The sequence below is a fragment of the Artemia sp. Qi Xiang Cuo genome, chromosome 10 (genome assembly GCF_049724085.1).
Source record: "Artemia sp. Qi Xiang Cuo chromosome 10, ASM4972408v1, whole genome shotgun sequence".
NCBI lineage: Eukaryota > Metazoa > Arthropoda > Branchiopoda > Anostraca > Artemiidae > Artemia > Artemia sp. Qi Xiang Cuo.
The window spans coordinates 7,232,581-7,258,745 of NC_142803.1; the positions used below are offsets into that span (position 1 = coordinate 7,232,581).

Here is a 26,165-nt window from a genome sequence, read left to right on the forward strand (position 1 = left end):
AGCTTTACTTTTTAAAACAATAAAAGCTTTAGCGTAAAGAACGAAGCTTTGAGGAGGGGATAGCCCCTTTCATATGCGGAATAATTTCTGTCCGTTTTAAGTTTAAATTTCGCTCCTTACTTTCAGTTAAAAAAACTTGTTTTTTATTTAATTTCTGAACATTTTTAAACTAATGGAGGTTCGAATTTGGCTCAGCGTACCTGAAAACTTAAAACAAAATTTGCATAAAAATTTGGGCAGATTTATTCTGTATATGAACGGTTGCCCCCTACTCCATACCTTGCTCTTTACGCTAAAGTTGTTAGAAACCCTTCATATATAGTAAAGAACGAAGCTTTGAGGAGGGGATAGCCCCTTTCATATGCGGAATAATTTCTGTCCGTTTTAAGTTTAAATTTCGCTCTTTACTTTCAGTTAAAAAAAACTTGTTTTTTTATTTAATTTCTGAACGTTTTTAAACTAATGGAGGTTCGAATTTGGCTCAGCGTACCTGAAAACTTAAAACAAAATTTGCATAAAAATTTGGGCAGATTTATTCTGTATATGAACGGTTGCCCCCTCCTCCATACCTTGCTCTTTACGCTAAAGTTGTTAGAAACCCTTCATATATGGAATAATTTCTGATCGTTTTTTTCAAATAATGCAGTTAAATCTGGCTCACTCTATGAAATATACCCTTTCCCCTCACGGAGAACTCCTCCGTGGAAATTTCATCCCATGTAAAGTACACTCCCTCCTCGTCAAATTCCCTCCAGATAGTTCCATCTTCGCTGAAAATCCCCCTCCCTGTAAAAGTGCTTGCGTACGATTCAGCCTGAAAAATTCTCCTCAGCATTCTTTCTTTTGAATAAGATTTTAATCTCTAATCGGTTTCTCGATCACTCCAGAAATGCCCCCTTCCGTGGAAATTATTTCCCGGAAATCAAAACACGCGGAAAAAAAAAACCTGGATATTTACCCCGGAGCATCTCCACATGAAAAATTTTGCAAAGAGATTGTACTACAATAAAAAAAAAATTGTAAAGCAATTCTGTCGAATCCCCCCAGTTGCCCCCCCCCCCCAATCTTTTTGGTCACTTAAAAAGAGCGATAGAACTTTCAATTTTCTTTCGAATCCACCCTCTCCCAATCTTCTAGGACCATTATTTCGATGTAATCACCCCTGGAAAAAAAAATAAACACATCCGTATTCTGTCTTCTGGCAAAAATAGCAAAATTTCACATTTTTGCAGATAGGAGCTTGAAAATTCTACAGTAGGGTTCTCTGGTGCGCTGAATCCGATGGTGTGATTCCATGAAGATTCCTTTAATTTTAAGGGCTATTTCCCTCTTTCAAAAATCAGGCAAATTTTTCTCAGGTTCGTAACTTTTGATGGGTAACACTAAACTTGTTGAATCGTATATATTTGTAATTTACATAATAAGCTGATTCTTTTGATGTATCTATTGATATTAAAGTTCCGTTTTTTTTTGTTTTTTTTTTGGTTGCTATTGAGCCGAGTCGCTCCTTACTTACAGTTAGTTACCACGAACTGTTTGATTTTATTGTTTCTGTTTAGCAAGTTGATTTGAGTTAGAGAAAAGGTCTGGCAATGTGAAAAATGCTGTGTCTTTTTCTCGAACGATTTTTTAGAAAATGATTTTATTTTTTACAAAAAAACAGATATTTTGATATTTTCGGTTTCAATAATACAGTAAGGGCTCTGATTGTGTAGATTTTGAATCAAAGTACGATGTATTTGCTTCTGAAATTGACAGTGCTGGAATTTTGTGTAGTCTAAATGAGAAGAGCGTGGTCACTTCCGTAGTGACAGCGCTTCTTACAACCGCATCAAAGGGGAAAAAACGATAAGCGCAACGAAGCGGTGCTGCTGCAAAATCTTTTGGCCCTTGTAGAGGGACACTAAGTGTAGAGAGGCCTTGTAGAGCTTTGTAGAGGGACACTAAAAGTGTCTTTTTTATGCTGATTTTGACACTTTGGTTCGGAAAAATTTTGGCAGCCCGATTGTTGGAATGCTTGACCATATTTGGGTGTTATGGTCGCTTGGTTTGGCTTTTTGTACAAACAGAGAAGGTTCCTGCTTGTTTATCTTCAGGATTTATTGTGGTAATAATTTGAGAACTTTTGGAGCAAGAAAGTTATTAATAGCTGTATAACAACCAAAATAAAAATTGTAGATAGTCTGAGTTTTCATGAATGAATAGATGGGGCCAGGGGAAGGGGGCCAAAAGTGTTTTCATTTTGCCCTTTGTACAATAGTGTTGTCTTTAGTCCCTTAACGTTTTGTTATGAAATATAAGTTACTAAGTATTCTGCATCATAATTGTGTTTGTGTTATTATTTTTTTTCTTAAATTAAAAACTTTTTGTTATTTTCGAAACAATTTGAAATTTGGAAAAAAGTTCGTTGTTGTTCTATGAGCAGTATATATATATATATATTTTTTTTTTTTTTATGGCAGACATGCTTTAAGTATGATCATTGGTATTATGCTATTACTACTGATTAGCTATTATTTTTTATTAATCACATTATTAATAAGTTAGTGTTAATCATTATTCACAATTATTGGTACTAATTGAAGCTTTTTTATTTAGTTTTCAAATACAGAGATTAGATCAGAAGGCTTAACTGCTGAATTGTTGAAGAAGCAGATGACAGATGATGAATGGTTGAAAATTTTCGAGATGTCTCGCGACAAAAATCTTCTCCAAAATCTGACAACAAGCCTATTTCCAACTATTCATGGGAATGAAGAAGTCAAAAAAGGTATTTTGTGATTATAGCTGTCTTTTGAGTGGAATGCAAGCTATATTTGAGTGACTCAGATGTCAAATCTGCTTAGCCTATACAAAAAAAAACTTGGAGAGACCTGGCAAATTATTCATATTAAATCCTGGATTTGGTATAACATGGGGAAAGGAACTAGGCAAAGCTTAATAAGGAGGAACTATACTGGATAATATCAGCAATTGGGAATTTTTTACCACTTAGTGGAAAAAGAAAGTATTTGGCAAGGGTGAAGTCGAAGGTACTTCTACTATTACTGCTAACATCTCACTCCAGTACCAAACCGTGTTGGTGTGTTGGCCTGATGCCAACACAGCTACGCATGCTCCTCCTCTCTCTCACTCTATTCAAAGCCTCCCTCTGCACTTTCCCAAGGCAAGAAGCTCGATTTTCCTTAATTCCTTCCTTCTGAACTCATTCCATCTGATTAGGGGACGACTTGATTTTTGTGTGACCCTAGATGGTTGACTGACAAGGACGATCTTTGGCAATCTGTCGTCCTTCATCCGTGGAACTTGTCCTAGTCACTTCAGCCTTTCTGTCAGTATAGCCCTAGAAAGCGGGATAGAACCCCATTTTTCTTAGAGCTTGCTGTTTAAAATACGGTCAGTTAGAAGTTGAAGATAGGTTTTTACTTTTGGACAGTGAGGATGACTTAATTTTGTAAGGAATTAAACCAACTGAAGGAGGAAATTTTACCGGGGGGGGGGGGCTATATAAGGGGGATTGAAAGGATATTGTATTATGGGGATTAAGAAGTTGGGGAAAATTGAGGAATCTTTTTCTGTAATGTATTTTTAAATTATTTTGGATTTAAGTGTGTGTGTTTCTTCATAACTTTTTATTGTTATATTTTTTGTCATTAATTATGGCCTGTAGAGGCTTTTAGTGCTAATAAACATCATTCAATCGTATATTCCCCCTCCCCCCCCCAAAAAAAAAATAACAAAAGAATATCAAAATGCGAGAGTTTAAAAATAAGATAGAAACATAACAAGAATTTAAAATACTTGTAGTGATGGGATTTAGGGGATTAAAAAGAAAAAAAAATCAAACCCTCATTTATAGCATAATATTTCATTAATGTATAATATTTTGTCTTCAAAGTGCCGTATCCACAATATTCTTTAGCAAATTATCACATATACCTTTTTTTCATTCAGCCGAAGAAGAAAATTATACCATCAGCAAACTTCATATTTCAATTAATGAAATATACTAAGCTCGAGCACTTGTAGAACCCCGCTTGTAAGGTTTGACAGATTTTTGGAAAAATAGGTCCTAAATTCCAAAGAAAAATTCAGATTTTGCTTAAAATCCATCTTAAATCCTGGCAGCTAAATAACAGAATTAAACAAAATTAGGCGAAAGACCATGAAAGTCTTTAGGCGAAAGACCATGCCAAAAATAAAATAAATAGGGCTAAATATAAAAGTCTTTCAGAAATCGCCCTTAAAGAACCAGCCTGTACCTTAATCTCCTATACTACTACTAATACTAAAATCTCACTACATCTCCAACTCGCCTAAGGCCAACACAGCTGCGCACGCTCTTCCTCCATCCCAATCTATTCAAAGCATCCCTATTTACACCATCCCAAGAAGATAGCATTTCCTTAAATCTTTCCTTACGACATCCTCCATCCCCATTCGGGAACGAGCAAACCTGTTAAACAAGCAAACGTTTCATTATCTATGTTAAAATTTTTAAACAGATTTGATTGCCCTAAGATGCAGTCCCTCCGTGTCTATTTATCATTTATCAGGCCGTTATTACAATATGAATGCCCGGTCTGGCATTCGCATCTTTCAAGTGAGCTTAGTGACAAAATTGAGTCGGTCCAAAAGCGTTCGCTCAGGATCATCTATAAAGAGAGCAAAATTCCATACTCCTTCCTCCTTAAATCCGCAGGTATTACCGCGTTAAAAGAAAGGAGAGTGCAAATTTGTTTGCGTTTTGTTAAATCCGTAATATCTAATCCTAGTGCTGAGGACATCTTTCCGGATTTACATGACCCCATTAGAGTCCGTCTCCCCCGCTTAGCTTCCTTGGCAATTCCAACATATTCACCTATCAATACCGTTACTGAGAGGTTCCGGAAAAGTTTTATCCCCTTTATTTTGGCGCACCTAAATAATCCCTGAACTATGCTCTCTACCAAAATTAACTCCTCCCTCCCTTATTTTAGTTGTTGTGTATGTTCACAATAATCATGCTTCATTTTTTTTTCTCTTTATCTTTGTCACTTTAATTTTCCCTTTTGTTGATAATTATTCATGTTAAATTTATTTTCTGACCTTTAATTTTAAATCTTTTTTCTCTTTAATTGTAAATATTTGTTTTGACAACTAATTTGGCTTGATTTTAAGCGTTTTTTTTTATGTATTTGACCTTGAACACGATTTCGGCAATGTTTTTCTTCTTGACTGTGATTTTCTTTTATCCCCCACCCCTTCTTCTTCTATTCTTCTGTTTCTATTCTAGCCATTTGTTAAATTCTTATCGACAATTTTTATGCTTGATTAGTGTTTCTTTTCTTGCTGTACTATTTGTTTCTTTGTTTTGCTTTGTCAATTTCTTTTTGACATATGATACGAATTTGGCTCTATTAGAGCTTGTGATAGCCTTTGGAAAATAAATCTTATCTTATCTTACGACCTGAAATTAAACTTGGCTTTTACCCCTCCCCCTCCCCTCCCCACCACCTCAAGAAAAAATTCAACGTGTGTATAACTCAACCCTCGTTCAACTCAACTCTCATTCAAATCCGATCCCTGTTTAAATCAATATACATGCTACTCAACCCGATTCAACCTAACCTGTTTCAGGGGTTTAGTTGATGGTTGAGTTAAATGAGTTGAGCTGAATAGAGTTGCTTTTCATAGGAATGGGAAAATACATATTAAATAAGAATTGGAAGAACTAGATAATATTCTGTTGCGACAAAAAAAATATTATATATTTCAACAACCAAGAATTTTCGACGCATAAATGTAAAAATGAAATAAAATTTCAATTTCCCAGCTCCCTCCCCGTCTCCCCCACATTTAAAGCAGTTAAATAAAAAAAAAGAATAATCTTTGTTTCGATACCGAAACAAAGTTAAAAATTGAATTTTGCGACCTCCTCCCGCACCCTTTTTACGTGGGTAGCCTGAAAATCTTTCAATCGTTGAAAATGGGTCTGGGGTGGGATTCTTAATTTTTTGCCTCTAATTGTGGTTTCAGTGTCAAATTAAAATATATTGTTTGTATATAACATTTTTTAGGTTTAACGGAACATAAATAAATCTAGAATGCATTATCGATCAACTCAGTGAACGTTTTATTCTTACCAGATAAGATTGTTACTACATTTTTACTGTCTTTAGCCCTAAACACAGAAGCCGTTCCAGACATAAACTGAACCTGAATTTTACAGAAAAACTAGAATGATTTATTCATGTGATTAGTCACCCATAGTACTTGATGACTAATCAATCTGAAAGATCACGTAAACATTACATGAATAAAAACTCTACATTACTTGTGGACATGGGCGTAGGCAGCATTAGGCAGCATATTGTCTAGGGGGGGGGGGCAGTCGATAGTGTGATGAAGTTTTATCAACTGCTTTTTCCAAACCATCTGCTTTTTCAGCCATATCTAATGTAAATTTGAAGATCTAGAGGGGGCAGCTGCCCCCCCATCCCTACGCCCATGCTTGTGGACTAAAGTGGAACAAGGGTAAATTTTTACCAAATCATATTATTGTTTTACAAAAAAAGTGAATATACCGCTCAATGCCTCTTTTTATGCTCTTTCCAAATATAATAATCATTTTTGTTGGAAATGAATTTTACCCCCACCCCTATATATACCAATTCAGGGTATATATTTCCACATTAGAGGCTGGGGGCTAACTATATTTCTGGTGTAAATGCGAGGAAAATTTAAACTTTACCTCCACCCCCTAACGTGCAAATATATACCCAGAATTCGTATATAGGCTAGGGGTGGGGGTTAAATACATTTTTGACAAAAATGATTATTACATTTGGAAAGAGCATAAAAAGAGGCATCGAGTGGTATATTTACTTTATTTTTAAGTCAATAATATGATTTGGTAAATTTATTGCGCTGTGTCACGATGTTGTTGTGAGTAAAGAATACGGGAGGGAAACTAAAATTTGTTTTTTTTTTCTTTAAAGGGAACGCTATCCAGTGTTAACAAAAACAAAAGATGAATTATATAATTCTAAATAAAAATACCAGTTATTGTTCCTCCTTTTAAATATTCTCTTTTTTCGTGCAATTTCGCGTTTTCCTATTTAGTCTTATTGATTTTTATTTATTTCTTTTCCTGTGTTCTATCTCTCTCTTTTTCTATCTTAATTGTAATACTGTTGTATTGATTCACGCTTTTTAGAAGAGCTCATTCGAGAGTTTATCCTCTGACTTACCTTATTTGCATTATATAATCAGTAAATATCCGTAACTTCCAGTCAATTGCTAATTTGCAGCTCTGAAAACAATTGTGATGTTATTATAATGGGTATATGAAGTCTGCAGGCAAGCGAGTATTTCTCATTATAGAGATTGCATGCAGTTTCTTTTGTTAAAAGATTCAGTTAAAAGTGTAGTTTTGTTAGGTCTATTCTATTTTGTGTCAAGTCTGGGGGATGAAGTTGAAACTCTAGAAATTTTTTTGGGGGGTGGAGGGGTTTAAGGATTACTGAGTTGTTTTTTTTTGGGGGGGGGGGGGTAAGGTGGTAGTTATTTTTTTTTAGGTTTAAAAATACTCCCAGCCAATAGCTAATTTTTTACTCTGAATACAATCGCGTGGTGTCATACAACGAGTGCATGAAGTCTGAAGGCAAGCGAGTTTTTCTCATTATAGAAATTGCATAGAGTTAGTTTCGTTTAAAGACGTCGACCTTTATGTGTAGTTTTGGTAGGCTTATTCTGTTTTGTCTCAATGCTGTGGGTTGAATTTGAAACTTCCTGGAGAAGTTTTTTGGGGGTGAAGGGATTTAAGGATTACTTAGAATTTATTTCTTCGGGGAAGGGGGCACAGTATTTTTTCTGGATCTCACAAAAAAGTAGACGCTGCAGTTTTTCTTTTTTTTATGTCTGTCGTTCGACAGGATCTCTGTCTAGTAAATTACATTCTCGATGTTGGGAAATTTGTCATATGCTCTTCTGCAATGTCATATCTAGAAGAGGGGTTGACCCCCCCCCCTCAAAAAAAAAATATTTGTTCCGGCTCATTAAAACATAACAAAAATGAATATAATTTTTTTATGTCCCCCTCCCCGAAAAAAAATACTGGATATGACCCTGCTCTTGTGTATCAGTAATTTATTTATCAATTTATCCAGGGATAGTTTTGATGTTATTTGGCGGCGTTCCGAAGAAAACTGGAGAAGGGACTTCATTAAGAGGGGATGTTAACGTGTGCATTGTTGGTGATCCTAGCTGCGCGAAATCACAATTTCTTAAACAGGTATGTAATTTATAATGTTTCGCAAATTTCAGCAACTAATATTTAGAGTAAACTTCAATAGGGCTGGCCAAGTCGGGCAATCGTTGGCCAAGTGGGGCTACGATTAATATACGGTTGTGGAAGGCCCTATCTTCTCTATAAAAAGATTTAGCACGTGCAAAAGTCAGATACTTCTCCTTGGCCCCGCCTTCGAGCCGCATATGTGGCAATCCATTTCTTTCAATGAAATTCAAGCCCAGTCGAAATCACTTTAAGGTTATTTTTCTGAGATGGAATTACATTACTGCATCTATCTTATTAAACGAGCAAAAACGGTACATAGCCTACAATGTGTATATGCAAAAACGGCACTCAGTTTTTTTCTGAAAATTGGTAAACTAACATTTTTGGGTGTAAAAAAACAAAAACTATCTGGATAGGTCGCAACTGTGGATAATATCGTTTAGAGTTAATTTTGGGGAAAAAATTCATATGAATTATGTCACATTAATATGAGTTTTTTATAATTTTGTATCCTTTATTAGTGTCTAAAAACCTACCTAGCGTCGGGGATAGCTGGGCGAGCTCTAATCCGAAGGCTATGGGGTCGGCTCTTTGCAATCCAATTAGATGGCGTCGAATGAAGAGTTGCACTGATGGGCATTTAATCTTTTTTTACGTTATTTTGTCTTTCTACTGATATTTATCTGTACTTAGAGAGTATAAGCCGTATTTCATTCATTTCATCGGTGATTTAACTGTATGACGACAATTTACAAAGTCATATGACGAATTGCACTATGGTGTAAATTGCTCTTTCTTTTGACGTATTGGCAATTTAGTTATATGAGGTCACATGACAAGCTACACCGATGTGTATTTGCTTTTTTACGCAATTTTATCTATTTCTATTGACATTGAATAGTTAAAGAATACAAGCTGTGTTTTATTCATTTAATTGACGATTTAGCTTATTTCTATGACACATTAGCAATTTCTATGGACGCATCGTGGATACGCGCGGTCGGAATTAAATAGTTGATGCTAAAGAGTGTCCTACACAACTAAAAAGCAAAAAATGTATAAAAATTTTGACGTAATTTAAAAAACTTCATTCCCTGCTCTTGCTTCAATAAACAGCTACTAAAAGTAGAAATGTAGATGGATTGTTTCGTCTGGTGTTGGGACGAGAGATGAGTTAAATAATGACAAAAGGACCCCTTTACATTTGGCTGGACTCGGTAATAAAATTGAAGTAGTTAGATACTTGTTAAATCGTGGAGCAGATCCAAGTTCCAAGGACTGTTGGAAGAGTACACCTCTACATTATGCTGCTGAGAAGAGCTGTCCCAGCATTTGTCAGTTGCTCTAGTTAATCGATTCCATAGATGAATCTGGTACTACACCATTAGACAAAGCTGTGTTGTCAAAATGTTTAGGTGTTGTAGAGTGTCTTCTGAAAGAAAAAGCCGACTCTATCGCTGATACATCTTTGCGCTCTGCAGCTGTAGGTGTTAATTCTTGATTTTTGTCAGCTGTAATTTGTTAGAATTTGGAGTAAATCCGAATCGCAAGGATTGTTTGAAGAGCACGTCTTTACATCATGATCCTGAAAAAGGTTGGCTTAGAATTTGTAACGCTCCTCTCATTTGGAGCCAAAATCAATTTCATAGATGGGTCTGGTAGTACACTATAAGACAACACTTGAGTCTCGAAATATTTCTGTGTAAGTAGAAAAAAGGCTCATGAAACGAAAGGTTTGCTGCTTAACTCCATATAGTCCTCCTCCACATAGACTCTCCATTTCAACTCACTGACAGTAGGCTCAGGTTTAGGTCTAAAATTTCCGTAAAAACTATGGAGGTCAGACTTGCCACCTTTTAGCAATAAGTTGAAATCACCGGGCTAAAAAAAAAAAAAAAAAAAAAAAAAAAAAAAAATATGTTGCTCTTGCAACACAATAAGGAATGACATTGGTCTACGGGGAAATCTTGTTTAAAGCCAATTCATAAATGAGATTTTACTGAGCCAAACAGAACATTCTATAGAACTACTGATTGACTCAAATTAGCACCAGCTAAATATCAGTATTAGTAAAATAATGTTATGAATGGGGGCCTTAAAAGGAAAAAAAAATATCAGAAGTACTGAAGCTGAAATATTTAATTAAATATTTAAATATCTGAAAATGCAGGGTAATGCCTTATTCATCTATGCCCAAATGAAGTCTAGAACCTCTTAAATAACGTGGTAGTACCGCCATTAACCTAAAAAAAGAAGAAGGGGTGTGTCTGGAAATGATTAGCGTAAGAAAAATAGAAGATGGCTTAAACAAAAAAACCATATGCATAACTGAAAAAGAAGAAATATAGCTCAAATTAGAATCCCCATTTCTTCTTTAGGATATGAGAGGTTAGCTTAATAGATACATCATACCAGTGTACTACACTCACTGGATTTATTATCTTTTTGTTAGATGATTAGTTTTAGGAGAAAGTTGCTTCTCTTTCTTTCTCCTAAACTTGTTGGCAGTTTTAAATGAATTATCTCATTGGGTGAAATGCGTATTGATGCGAACTAGAAAACCTTTTTTTTTTAATTATTAATATCTCATATTATTCTTCCATGACATAAACTAGTAGAAAGAAATGTGTGACCAAAGATGATGCTGATGAAAGAGGGGACGAAGACAGATCCAGCTGCATGATGGTGTTGAACCAGAATATGATATATTATTCGCATGCTGTTGCTAATATGGCCCAGATGGTCCTGATTTGGAATGTGGTCAATAGAAATATATGATCCTTAGAAATTCATGTACTGCTACTTTGGAATGGTTTGATCTCATCCTCTTACAGAAGAGAAGCACGCTAGAAACATACTATAGTAACTATGGCCTTGATGGTGCTGAACTGGATTATGGTCAGAACAAATGTATGCTCCTCAGAAATTTATTAGTTACTACTAGATTGGCTTGATCTCGTATCTTCTCTTATAAAACGCTGTACCAAAATGTGTTACAACTATAATAATGATAACAATAATTTATTTTTAACCTCTTTACAAACCTTAAAATGCTGATAGAGGAGTAAATAAAGGAAAAAAAGAAAATACACAAACACACAACAAAAATACAACATAGGAAGTAAAAAAAAACGAAGAATGATTTTACATATCAATCAAACAAAAGTACACCGTAGTAAATTAAAAATTGAGGCACCTCTGATGAATACTATTACAACTTAAACACGAATGCAATTCAGAGGAAAATCAACGAAATGTTCTCTACGCTTTTAGAATCTTGACAAAAGTACCTCTATTTTCACAGTAACTATGGTCTTAATACTGCCGAACTGAAATATGGTCAATACAAGAATATGTTCCTCACAACCTTATGGATTGCTGCTGTGCTGTGGCTGGTTCTCATATCCGCTATCACGGAAGAGAACTACACTAACTGTAGACTTTAATAACTGTGGCCTTACCGGTGCTGAATGGAATATGGTGCCTACAAGCAAATGTTCCTCACGCATTTATAATTTCTGCCACAGAGTGGCTGGGTCTTCTCTTACAGAAGAGAGACACTCTACCAAAATGGTGTGGCAACAATGGTCCTGATAATGCTGAGTTGGAATATGGTCAACAAGCATATGCTCCTCACAACTTTATTAATTTCTACTAGAGTGGCTTGATCTAATATTTTCTTTTTAAAAAGATAGAGACATTAACATTATACTATGGTAGCGACGGTCCTGATGGTGCTGAATTGTAATATGTCCAATACAAGTATGTTCATCAGAAATTCATGGATCAAAAAGCTCTATTGATACTCAAGAGTAACTGTAGTCAACACAAGTCTATAAGCCTCGTAGTAATACATGTTATCTCCTGTTTCAATGTTCTTGTTTGTTGTAAATCAACCCTTTTTAGGTGGCAGACTTCAGTCCTCGAGCTGTTTACACTTCAGGCAAAGCTTCCAGTGCGGCGGGTTTAACTGCCGCTGTCGTTAAGGACGAAGAGTCTTTTGAGTTTGTCATTGAAGCTGGTGCGCTCATGTTGGCAGACAATGGTATCTGCTGTATTGACGAGTTTGATAAAATGGACCCAAAAGATCAGGTCGCTATTCATGAAGCTATGGAACAGCAAACGATCTCCATCACAAAGGTATTGCAAGTTTGGCTAAATATTTCTAAGACTTTATTCTAGGACCTTTAATAGACCTATCTGTATATTTCTAATTTGAAATAGACAGTAACCTACAAGAAGCAGAAAATCATGAAATTGTTTTAAATTTTATTGATGAATGTTAATGTTCGATAACACTAGTCCACTCTGATCCTCATCTGAAGATGAATAATTTTATGAAAATCAATCAAGTTTGACCACACATTTGATTTTGTGTTCTTAACTTATTGTTTTCTGCTCAATATTTCTTGCTAGAATGGAATTTTAGAAGGGCTTTTGTGCAAGACAAAAAAAAAGTTGTAAACTAGGTGCCCAGCCTTTTGGGCTCACCGGGTCACATTTGCATAATAAAATTCGTCTTTGGCCGTATTTAGGCATTAAAAATGTGGTTGTAATCTTAAATTTGTAAATCTCTGTGGTTAGCTATGGTCAGTTACATAGGAGATTGGCTACCCTACATGAAGAACTTCAGCGTTGTAGACTCCAAAAGGTATTGGCTGTAAATTTCTTCGAGGGTTAACATCGCCGTTTCTAAGGAAAAAGAAAAGAATACATAGAGTCAAGATCTATGCAGAAGTACTTCCTGCTTCTCCAAGTCAAGATGTATGGAGAAGCACTTCCTGCTTCTCTAAGTCAAGATGTATGGAGAAGCACTTGCTGCTTCTCCAAGTCAAGATGTGAGGAGTAGCACTTGCTGCTTCTCTAAGTCAAGATCTGTGGAGTAGCATTTCCTGCTTCTCCAAGTCAAGATTTATGGAGAAGCATTTCCTGCTTTTTCAAGTCAAGATTTATGGAGAAGCATTTCGTGCTTTGTGGGCTGCCAAGACGAGCGTCATTTCACGATGGTGCAGCGAGTCTGGTAAAAATAAAATCAAAATCTATAACTTTCCTCTGTTGGTTTAAGCTTATTTGTTGAGCTGCATATACAACCCTCTCGAGCCAAGAACCATGAGTACTGCCATCCGGTTTAGGGGCAAAGTTTGCAGAGTTTAGAATAGGTAGATATTTAAATCTAGTGTAGTTTGAGTTTTTAGTCTTTTAATCTTGTGATTACCTCAAAGTGGCTTGAACTTGCGCCATCCAAATCAGAACAAGAGTTTCTCATATGTTTGACAGTTATTACCTTGTTCTTTAAAAGTGTCTTCTTTTTTATGCACCTTGCAACCTGAGAGCGGAATTGTCCTACTGCTTGAAAACAAATTCCAAGAGAACGCGATTAAAGACTTTGTATGCTCCTTTTTGAACGCTTCTTAGTACAGTTCATAATATTGTATCAGCTTAATTTTTCTTCGTCTGCTAATGATTGTAACAATAATTAAGCAGGATAGGATGATTTCGCTCTAAGAGAGACTATTGACGTGTCGATTAGGATACAGAGTCATCCTTTGTCAATGGCCCACAAAGTCATGAAACTCTGACCAATGACAAAGTCATTATATATTGACCAATGACATTCTTATATATGACAATGATAAGTAACATCATATATTGACCAATGACATTCGAAAGAGCGCAGATTGTTGCGCTGAATTAAAAAATTCTGGTTTCTTACAGAAATGTATAATTTCGCTCATAGGTCGCGAAGCGTCAGGCTACATTAAACTTTAATACCGATATTTCGTAAAATGTCAAAATGAGATTTCAAGTCATAATTTTAAAACATTTGTAGGGAATTTTAACTAGTCTTGTTCGTGAAGTTTGTCCCCGATTCTCTCATATTTGTGCAGGTAATCATATGCACATATTGTTTTATTTAAGGAATTATCTATGAATTATTATAGAAATGTGAGTAAAATGTCAGGATATGACATTTTCAAGTCATAAAATGACATTTCAAGTCGGAAGTTTGAAAATTTTGTAGGGAAAGAGTTCTTTCAACTAATCTTGTTCGTGAGAATTGTCTCCGATTATCACACCTCTGTGCAAGTAATCGTATGAATGTAATATTTTATTTAAGAAGTTATTGATGAATTTATTATAGAAACATGAGTCCAAAATGTCAAAATATAATATTTCACTTTACAATTTTTACATTTTTAAAAGTTGGGATCTTCCAACTAATCTTGTTCCTGGGGGCTGGCCTTCGATGCTTGCAACACTAATGAATCTATATAGAATTTTTAATAATTTAAGACTTATTTAAGAAATATGAATGCCGTCATTATGTCATGTTTTTTCTTCTATATTTAAAGTTGTTACCTTAGTCTTTGAACTTGTCGTCTTTTCGGGCTGCTGTCCAAGCAACCACGTTAACGGCAACCATGTCGATTTCATGGGACCAAGGTCCCACTTTTGCCTCTAATTTGCATATCAAGATACTTGCGTGATTTCGCTTCAAAGAAGGTACAACATGCATACCTTTGTGCTAAAAAGTTAGAGGGGGCGAGGGTGTTGGAGGGGCTTCTTTGAACTCGTTTTTTTTTTTCAGGCTGGCGTCAAAGCCACATTGAATGCAAGGACATCTATTTTAGCAGCTGCCAATCCTGTCGGTGGACGGTATGATCGAGCAAAATCTCTCCGTCAGAATATTACTTTAACGGCACCTATTATGTCCAGATTTGATTTGTTTTTCATTCTTGTTGATGAATGCAATGAGGTTTTTTGTTTTTTTTTTGTATTGTTGTTATTATTTTTGTTGCGTGTAACAATACTTGGATCAGTTGTTTCAAGTGCCTAAAGCGTGACAGTAACTTAAATAAAGAATTCAGCCAATTTTGGCAATATGACAAGCAAGGCTGTATCCAGGGAGGGGGCTTGGGTTTAACCCTCCCCCCCCCCCTCAAAAAAAATTGTTCGCCTTGGCATATAAACAAGCTTTTGATACGTTTTGAAGTTGTTTTTTTTTAATCCCCTCCGAAAGGATCTCACTCCTCCCCTGAACAAAAATCTTGGATATGTTCTTGATGGCTAGCAGCCAAATTTGAAAAATATCGCAAGCGGCCAGAATTATTCTTATGGAATTGCTCCGCGCACCTTTTGCTTGGCTAAGCAGTACTATAGTCCAGAGCCAAAAGTTTGTATGAGCATATGTATAGGTTTATACAGGCCCAAGCCCGGGGAGGGATGTCATAGGTTTTTCATCGAGAGGGTTGTGTTGAAAACACGGAAAATCAGAATATCAGGCCAAATTTTCCAGTTTTCCAGTGACTTATCCTAAACTAATCTTGGAAATGAATCATTTATCATTGGTGAAGAATAAAAAAAAAACTATTTAGGATGGTGATGGGGTTAGAAGTTGGTGCTGTCATTTGAGTTTGCATATAGTCATGAATTCTGGCTACAAGGTTTGTGCATTGGTATCATTATCTTTGCCGAGGATGAATTTAATATCTTTATATTTATAATTACAACGTTAATTTTCATTTGTAACTTTAAATATTTCCCAAATTCTCCGTGAGATGGGCGTTGCAGATGTTGGTCATAAATCCGCATTTTTTAGAATAATAGACAAAAAAAAACCTGTTATGTCTGTTACTACCTGTTTGACCAGGTACACAGAAGTTGGGTATGATGTTGAACTGAGCTTATTTTTTTCTCCACTTTTAACCAGAAGTCCCGTTGACCCCCCTACCCCTCCAGAAGTGGCACCTATGGTTGAAGTGGATTTTGAAAATGAAATTTGTTGCATAGGGTTGGCACACTTAAATTCCAAAAAGAAGCCAAAACAAATAAGACTTTTCAGAAATTAGATCGGGTAAGAATTCTTTCCCTGGTCATTAACGTCGCCTGTCTGTCGCGTTTTTTTTGCCAATGTAGACCGTTTGCGGTCAATTTAGGCATCCTTATTGCGGCCAATTGATTTTGTTTTAAAATAACAAAGAACATTAGTTGAATCTTTTGGAATTAAATAAAAAAAATAAGTTTTTAACCGCAATATCGTATTGAGAGCCAATTCTACTTGGAATAAATCTGTCACCAGTAATCCCATCTCGACCTGAAAGTTAAACAAATAAAGAGTAAATTTACAAACATAAAAGAGTAATTTAAAAGATAATATAATAAACATAAACATAAAAAGATAAACATAACATAAACATAACATAACATATAGATAAGAATAAACAGCTTTTAAGTCATTCAATGCTTTAGCCGAATTAAATTTAAAAATACCAGTTTACTATGCAACAGCAAAGACCAGAGTAGTTATTATAATATAATGTATCAAATATAGGGAAAGAAAAAAGAACAAAAGCAGGCACGTAATTAAAATATATAGAAGAAATTAATATTTTCCATCAGAGAACCTATACGTGGGGAAATTGCACAGGCTAGGGAAAATAAACCCTGCTTATGCAACATACCAGAATATTGGTGGTAAACATTGAGACCCCCTTTCGTATACAGCCTTGGCTATTATGCAGGATCACCTTACATTCCGGTTCTACCTAACACTCCGGCTCTCTTACGCTCCGGCTCCACCTTACACTCCAGCTTCACCTTACACTCCAGCTTCACCTTACACTCCGGCTCCACCTTACACTCCAGCTCCACCTTACATTCCGGCTCCATATTACACTCCGGATCCACCTTACACTCCGGATCCACTTTACACTCTGGTTCCACCTTACACTCCGGCTCCATCTTACACTCCGGATTCACCTTACACTCCGGATCCACTTTACACTTCGGATCCACTTCACACTCTGGCTCCACCTTACACTCCGGCTCCATCTTTCACTCCGGCTCCACCTTACACTCCGCTTCCACATTACACTTCGGATCCACTTCACACTCTGGCTCCACCTTACACTCCAGCTCCACCTTGCACTCCGGCTCTACAGAATTGGTTTTGTTTTCTGCTACAAAACGCTTCTTGCGCAACGGATGCAATAAAAGCACAAAGCTGTTCATATATAACTGGTTTAAACTATCCGTAAAGTGCAAATAGCAAAATTAGAATTGGCATTGGTTAGAAAATCTTTTCTTTTATGTTTTCAACAAACGATCTACAAACGAAAACGATCTTTTTTAACGATCTAGTTGGAGCTCGGTATGGTTCTATTGGAGTAACTGCCCAATGCTGTTGAACCGATAAGACACATGAAGATGCAGCAAAATGGTGTAAGCTATGCAAAAACGTGTAACTCTCCGCCAAAGGAAAAATGTATAAATTTTGTAATCTATTGGTATTAAAATAAAGAACCATGAACCGTGATGTCAAAAAAAGTACGGATCTTGGAAATTCAACGCACCTGTTAGGTAGGTCAAAAGAAATAAGATATATTAATTAATATTAATAATTTATATAAATTTTATATAATTATTTATATTATATTATATATAATTTATATTATATATAAATTAATATTAATTCGAAAGGTCTGAGAGTACCTCCATTGGTGGGACACATTTTGTGGAGGTCTAAGCTAATCAAAATTCAAAAACAGGCGAATAATGCGAAATTTATGGGACGTCTTGGAAAAATCCCAAAACAATGGACATTTTTCGGGAAGGCTTTAAGATCTGAATCACCCTCCTAGGAAGTTTTTGCCAATAGAAATTCGCTTGATTAGAGTAGACTCTAGTCTGACTGAGTGACTATAACTGAAGGCTAAAGGCAGGATAATATGTCTGCCTTTGGAAATTGCATACAGTCAATATATTCAATTGAAAGGTGAGGAATCTAACACTAGCTTGGAAAGTCTACCCTGTTGTGTCTAAAGGCTGGTTGTCTATTTTAAACTTTCAGGATTTGTTTGGGGGTGAGGGGTTTGGAACTTTATGGGGAGGGAATGGAAAAAATTCCCGGTCTGTTTCTTACGCTAGGTTTTTTTTCTATGATTGTCGTCTCACGATTTTTTCAAATGACTTCGGTCAAAAACCAAACTTTTATGTTTTTTTTGGGAAGATGGGGGAGGGGGGACTTTGAACTTGGTATTGGGGAGAAAAGCAAAACAAAATTTCGATCCTACTGTTTTTTTTCTTTGTGCCTGTCGTCCGACAATTTTTTTCTGACGATTTCGGCTGGTTTTTAAAATAATGTGCCTATTAGAGCTTAAATAGAGCTTGATTATTAGAACTTGGTTATTCAAGCTCTAATAAATCAAATTATTGCTGGGACTGCAAAAACCCTAAAAACTTTTTGGCAGATTAGTAACCCCCATTTCCGCTTAAAACCGCATCGACTATCTCGAAACAGATTATATACAACTTATATCTCCTACTAAGCCTTTGATAGTTCACATTAACCATGATGTCTCTTCTACAGACGAATAAAAAGAGGTGAAAGGGCCGTGATTCATATGTATAAAAAAAAGAATTACTTGGAATTGCTAATTGGCAATACTTCTGCATTCTGAAATTTATTCAGGACAGCACCATTCAAATTTTAGCATAAAAATCGCAGGGTTGAGTACCGCCCCCAACCCAAGAAAACCCGAAAGAGCATCTCTGGAACAAAGATATTGGCTATTGAACGATTTTTAGTTTTAAAAAGATAATACTAAAAATAGGAAACAATATCGACTAAGAATGTCGCCGTGTCTATTAGAACTTGATTTATTAGAGCTTGAATTGCCAGTAATTTTCGTATTGTTGGTAATCTTTTTTTATGTTTCACGTCTTCTGATATAAATATTGTGTGTTTGCCCCAGAGATTCTTGTATGAATATACACTTGACTTATCGATGGATACAAGAATTCAAATCAATTTTATTTCAGAGGTTTTTGTAAGGCTTGTCATTAAAAAAATCTTATCGACAATAATATTTTGGCAAGCGATTCAGAGACCAGTTCAAACAAGTCCAATGACATTTAGATAGAAAATATTTAAAAAGAAGATTTGTTTTTTCTGATTTGGATTTAATGCGCTACTCATGTAGTGGAACAATGTTCAGAAATACTTGGTCGTAGCTTATGTGCTAAAGTCAAAGGCTTATCCAGGGGGGTGGGGTTACCGGCTTTGACTCCCCCCCCCCCCCGACATTTTTGTCTGCCTCTTTAAAATGTAAACAAATGCATAAAAAAAATTATGATGTGTTTTTTAAAGTATTTGTTGTACCCCCCTCCCCCAATAAAAAAATCCCTCCTCCAAAATAAATCGTGGATACGCCCTTGGCTAGAGTATAGAGTAGTTTCTTAAGTGCACTTTGAATTAGACATAGTAAAATTGACTTTTGGAAAACTGATTGAGTTGTTGTTTTGATTGGTTGATTGAGTTGTAATTGGTTGAGTTGTGATTGTTTGAGTGAGTTGTTGTGTGAGTTGTTTGAGTGAGTGTGATTGTTTGAGTTAGTTGTGTGAGTTGTGATTAATTTTGATTGATTGGTTGAGTTGTTTTTCTATCTAAAAACAGTTTCTGGTATGGTGCTAACCCCTACTTTGGTTACTTTATTTTAAAAAGTGTTTTCCAAAAAAAAAAAGAGATTTTTCAAAGAAATGTAAAGAATGGTATTCGAACATAAAAACAAACAAAACTAAAACCCTATAATACGTTATACTTGAAATTTTTTTTTTACTATGAATGGCTGAATAGAACCTAAAACGAACATAAATTAGAAGAAATAATTAAGTTGAGTAAATTAAATGTGTAAAAGAAGCCTAACCGAAAAGAGATTGAAATGCAGTTTTTATGATCACTTCTTCCGTACGAGGTAGCCGGAGAGAAAAATGAAAGTGTAATCTATCACAATCCGAATTGCTGTTTTTAATTCACTTTCAGTAATAAGATATTCGATAAAGCTGAGATTTTGGCAAAATATTTAAAATTAAAAGTTAAACATTTATATAAATAACTTTCATTGTAATTACTACTCCGTACCTAAAAAGTTGCCATTTTATTTGCTTTTCCTTTTGCATTGTGTCTACTTAGTACAAAGATGTTTAAAATTTTACTATTTGAATCTTTCGTGTGACAATCCAATTTCGGCGTTCTTGCTCCGTATTAAAATGCCAAGGACTCAAAATTAAGACATTTTTGTCCCCTTTTACAATTTTACAATATTTGGTTCTGTTAACGGCTGAATCTTCCAGTAGTTAGAATTATATATATATATATATATATATATATATATATATATATATATATATATATATATATATATATATATATATATAGCACACGGCAGGCTTCTATATATGGATTCTCACTCGCTTATCTTCTAAATGCCGACAATTTGAACCTTTTCTTAATGTCATGATGTCCAAATGGACCTTAAATTAGAAGTAGTGCCTTTGTAAAATTACGTTTTTTTTACCTTTAACTTTTGCCTCAGCTTGTCTTTTGTCACTATGAAAGATATATCGCCGAAACTTTGTTTCTTTTAATTGTTCAGATGGTGGGACAAAAACTTTTCAACGATTTATCTAGTCTAGGTTTTTGATTTTCAAAGGTATGGTAGGAATTGATGACCTTATCCATGTCAAAATCCAAAACCCAATCATCATCGCTATCATTTTCAGTTTGTTTGGTTCACTTTATCTCGGCTTGTCTTTTGTCATTGTGAAACACATATCGCCAAACCTTTGTTGTTTTTTTTTACAAAGGTAGGGTAGGCATTGATGGGCTTATGCATGTCAAAATCCCAAGTCCAATCATGATCGCTATCATTACACATTTTGAAACGTCTTGATTCTCACTGTCCAGGTTGATTTTCATTGATTTACTCACATGGTTAGTTTTACATGTGTTCTGTACGTATCTTTGCTCTTCATTTTAATTTTTGACTATCTCACATGCTCGGTGTCGCATGGCTTCTAACCACGTTGTTCTTTGATCTTCATTTTTATTTTGACACGCCACCGCTGTTCTTCTAAAGGCGTGAATATTTGATCTTCATATTCATTTTTGACTCGCTTGTTTACTCGGTGTCGCATGTCTTCTAACTGCATGTGTCTCTTCTCTTCATTTTTATTTTTGACACGCCGCCGCTTGTCTTCTAACCGCGCGTGTCTTTGTTCTTTATTTTTATTTTTGACTCACTCATATGCTCGGTTTCGCATGTCTTCTAGTCGCGTGTGTCTTGGCTCTTCATTTTCATTTTTGACACGCTCTAATTGTCATTTTCGCATATCTTCTAAGCGCCCGTATCTTTGCTCTCTATTTTCATTTTTGACACATTTTTGGATTTTGATTACTTCAGACAATTTAGCAATGGCTTTTGCTTTAGCTGCCCGTATTGATGTTGTCGCAATTGATGGTCCAGGTTGTCGATTTTCAAAAATCTCATCACGTTTGATAGTTCAGGTGCTGGTTCCAAAGAATCATCATTTATAGTAATTAATTAAAAAAAAACTTTCCGAAAAAATAAGTTTTTCAAAGAAAAGTAAAGGCCATTTTAAACTTAAGCTCAGCAGATACAAATACCCTTTAAAATTCAAACTCAAAACGACCAGAAATTACTATTAAAGAATAAATGAAACCAAAAATGAACAGAAATTAAATAAACAATCATAGCAAAAGCATAAAACAATTAATGATATAAATGAATAAAAAGATCTTAAAGCGAGTAATGCTTAGATTGAATATGAAAATCAAGCTTAAGACGAAAAAAAAATTTCCTATTGAAGTACAAATAAAGCTTAAAACAAATAGAAATAAAATGAACAATCAATGTAAACAAACATACAATAGATGTTTATTTAAATTGATAAAAAAATCTTAAAACGAGTAAAATTTAAATTTAATATACAAATTTAGCTTGAAGCAAACAAAAATCACCACAAACAAGAGTCTAGGTATGACCATCTTCTCCCATTGTTAGAGTATGAAATCAACTGAGTCATTGGTGCTTTACTGAAAACGAATTTTGTGACAAATATTTTCTTTTGTACTTATCTCTGAAAATAAACACTAAAATTATAGTAACATTTTGAACTGGTGAGCTTTCAGAAATTAGTATCATTATACATCAAATATTCAGTTTAATTTATTAGCTCTTTTTAAAGTTGTAAAAGACGAATATAGTTTCCCTACAAACAAGTGATTGGATACTGTCTCCTTTCCTAACTGTAAATAAAGACCAAAATCCTACTGCGTCATTGGCGCTTAACTGAAAACGGATTATATTACAAATGCTTTCTTTTCCAGTTCTTACAGCATTGAAAATGAAAATACAATTATAGCGAAATTTATTCTTGAACCGATGGATCTTTCAACAATTAATATCATTATACATCAAATATTCAATTTGATGTTGTTAATACTTTCCAAGACTGTTCAAGACGCATATAGTTTTCAGTAAAGCGCCAATGCCTTTACTTTTCTTTGAAAAACTTATTTTTTGGAAAGTTTTCTTTTTAATTCATTTTTGTTCGTTTTTGATTTCGAAAAATTTGAAGTTTTTAAAAATTCGTTATTTTAAAATCAAACTTTTAAAAACAAATCAAATGTTCATAAAAGTATCAAAATTGGTGTCAGAGTAATGTTATCAAAATGAAAATATGGGTTTCTGTTAACCTTCGAGTGTTGAATATCTGTTGTTTGAACTATTTTAACAAAATGGCTATATCAAAATTTATATCGGATGGGTTTGGGGAAAAAGGGCGTGGGGGGACTAGATTAAGCTTCAATCTCTTTTGACTCTTTAAAAATGAACTAGAACTTTCTATTTTCAATCAAATGAGCCTTCTCTGAAGTTTATACGAGTATCCCTTCTATAAAAACCATATAAATCCCCAGAGTATAACTTACAACGCCTATCCCTGGGCCCTGGGAGGTTGTGTCGACCCTGGGGTTTCAATATCCGATGGTTGAGCTATTTTTAATAAAATGGTCACCTGAAGTTTTTATCGGAGGGGTTTATCCATCCTATACGCCCAAAGGCGTGGAGGGCGGGAGGGACTAGTTGCCCTCCGATCTTTTTCACTTTGAGAAAATGAACTACAACTTTGAATTTCCAATCAAATTAATCCTCTTTTAATTGTATACGATTATACCTACTATAATAATCATATACGCCCCCAGCTTAATCCTTACCCCGCAGGCCCCGGCCCCTGGGGGGGGGGGGTGTCGACAGCGCCGTTTTTTCTTATCTGATCGTTGAATTATTGTTAATGAAATTGCCATACTTAAAGGAGATTTTTTATATGATATTTGAAATATTTTTAAAAAAATGGCTACCTAAAATTTTTTTCAGATGTATTTGGGGGAAAAGGGCTTGGGGGGCCAGTTGCCCTCTGATCACTTTTGACTCTTAAAAAGGGCTGGATATCAATATCCAATCAAATGAGCCCTCTGAAGTTTATGCGAGTATCCCTTTCATACGAACAATATATGCCCCAGGGCATAACTTACAACACCTGCCCCCGGGTTCTGGGGGGTTGTGACGACACCTGAGTTTTTGTTATCTGACTTTTGAGAAATTTTTAACTTAATGCATATCTCCAAATTTTTATTGGATGCATTTGGGGAAAATAGGCGTGGGGGAGCTAGTCGCCCTCCAATCTCTTTTGACTCGAAAAAATTTAACTAGAACTTTCAACTTCCAATCAAATGAGCCATCTCCGAATTTTTTACGATCATCCCGTCAATAAGAATCTCATATTCCCCAAGGGCATAACTTACAACAGCTGCCATCGGGCCCTGGGTGGCTGTGTTAACCCCTGAGTTTTCGTTATATGGTCTTTGAACTATTTAAAAAAAAGCTATCTCAAAGTTCTTATCGGATGGGTTTGAGGAAAAAAGGGCGTGGCGGGGAGGGGGGCTAGGTACCCTCCGATCTCTTTTGACTATTAAAAAGTGAACTAGAACTTTTAATTTCCAATCAAATGAGCCCTCTCTGAAGTTTATACGACAATGTTGTCTATACAAAACCTTTTATGCCCCCAGGGCATAAATTACAACCCTTGCCCTGAGGGCTGTGGAGGAGTTGTCATCCTCAAAGACCTAATTTCCAGAACTTAAACCTACGTTTAATAAAATAATTGTCTCAAAATTTTGAGGGGGTATTCATAGGGATAAAGGGGGCGTTAGAGGGGGGTTAGTTGCTCTAAAATCACTTTCGAACATTACAAAGGGACTATCCTATCGGATTTCAACTAAAATAAATCTTTTTTGAATTTTCTACGACATTATTTCATATAAAAACCTTACATGCCCCCAGGGCGTTACTTGAAACTCTTACCTGGAGGGTTTTGGGGGAGTATCCTCCTCAAAAATATATTTTTTATCTGGAAATCAACTACGCTGAACAAAGTGGCTATCTCAAAATCTTATTGGATGTGTTTGGGGGAATGATCGGCGTAGGAGGGGCTAGTTGCCCTCCAATCACTTTCGACTATTAAAAAGGGTACTAGCCCTTTGAATTTCCAATTGAATGAGCCTTTTTTGAAGTTTCTACGACAACGCCTTCTATGGAAACCTTATATGCCCCCAGGGCATAACTTAAAACCCTTGCCCCAAGGGTTGTGGGGAGTGTCCTCCTCAAAAACATATTTTCTATCTGGAAATCAACTGCGCTGAACAAATTGGCTATCTCAAAATCTTGATTGGATGTGTTTGGGGGAATGATAGGCGTGTGGGAGGGGGTCTAGTTACCCTCTAATCTCTTTCAACTAGTTGGAAGGGCACTATCCCTTTGAATTTCTAATTAAATGAGCCTGTTTTGAAGTTTCCACGACCACGCCTTCTACTAAAACCTTATATACCCCCAGGGTAAAACTTAAAACCGTTGCCTTGAGGGTTGTGGGGGAGTGTCCTCTTCAAAAAAATATTTTCTATCTGAAAATCAACTACGCTGAACAAAATGGCTATCTCAAAATGTGATTGGATGTGTTTGGGGGTATGTTGGGCGGGGGAGGGGGGCTAGTTGCCCTTCAGTCACTTTCAACTATTAAAAAGGGCACTAGCCCTTTGAATTTCCAATTGAATGAGCCTTTTTTGAAGTTTCTACGACAACGCCTTCTATGGAAACCTTATATGCCCCCAGGACATAACTTAAAACCCTTGCCTTAAGGGTTGTGGGGAGTGTACTTCTCCAAAACATATTCTTTATCTGGAAATCAACTACGCTGAACAAAATGGCTAACTCAAAATTTTGATTGGATATGTTTGGGGGAATGATGGGCTTGGGGGGGCTAGTTGCCCTCCAATCATTTTCGACTATTTAAAAGGGGACTAGAACTCACGATTTCCAATCGAATGAGCCCCCTTTGAAGTTTCTACGACGACCCCTTCCGTATGAAGTGCCTCTGGAAAAAAAAATAATAATAAATAATAAAACATTGGAGCCGTATGGCCTTTACTATAGGCAACGCTACAGCATTGCTCTGACTGCAACTGCAAATTTTTGTTTTTTGGGCCTTTCGATAGACATTATATTATATAAATAATTGATGCGTTGGAAAGTCAACAAACTTATTTATGATATGCATAACATCATATAAGAAAATGCTTATATAATGTCATAAGAAACGATTATATGATGCACTAACATAGTACATGTCATTTGCAAAAACCAAAATTAAGGCTCTTAGCGATTTTTCTCAGACTTCTGACCTATCTAAATCGTTTTTTGTGCAAAAATATCTCAAAATACGAATTTTCCTGAAAAAATATGGAGCTGTTTTCGAAAAAAAAATACATAAATACACAATTATTGCTCACCTATATAGATAGTGTTTCGCCTTTTTGACTCCTCAGTTTTCCTCGTTCCTGTCATTGAATTGTGTTCATTTTATTTTATTTCCATTTGTTTCATTTTATTTTAGGTCATAGATTTAAAATTATTTTATTTTTTATTTTATTTTTTAGGTCATTTATAAAGATAGTGTTTCAGTGTTTCATTTT

General features: G+C 35.4%; 2 protein-coding genes across 2 annotated transcripts in view; both read left to right on the forward strand.

Moving 5' to 3' along the window:
* The window catches only part of LOC148947418 (mitochondrial import inner membrane translocase subunit Tim21), a 523,198-nt gene that overhangs the window by 429,958 nt on the left and 67,075 nt on the right, over positions 1-26,165 (forward strand). The window lies entirely within an intron of this gene.
* Positions 1-26,165, forward strand: part of Mcm6 (minichromosome maintenance 6) — a 103,831-nt gene that overhangs the window by 54,642 nt on the left and 23,024 nt on the right. Inside the window, exons 6-9 of the mRNA XM_089095839.1 lie at positions 2,599-2,770; positions 8,151-8,275; positions 12,185-12,418; positions 14,868-15,035. Of these exons, the coding sequence (XP_088951965.1) occupies positions 2,599-2,770; positions 8,151-8,275; positions 12,185-12,418; positions 14,868-15,035 (699 nt within the window). The remainder of the gene's footprint in view (positions 1-2,598; positions 2,771-8,150; positions 8,276-12,184; positions 12,419-14,867; positions 15,036-26,165) is intronic.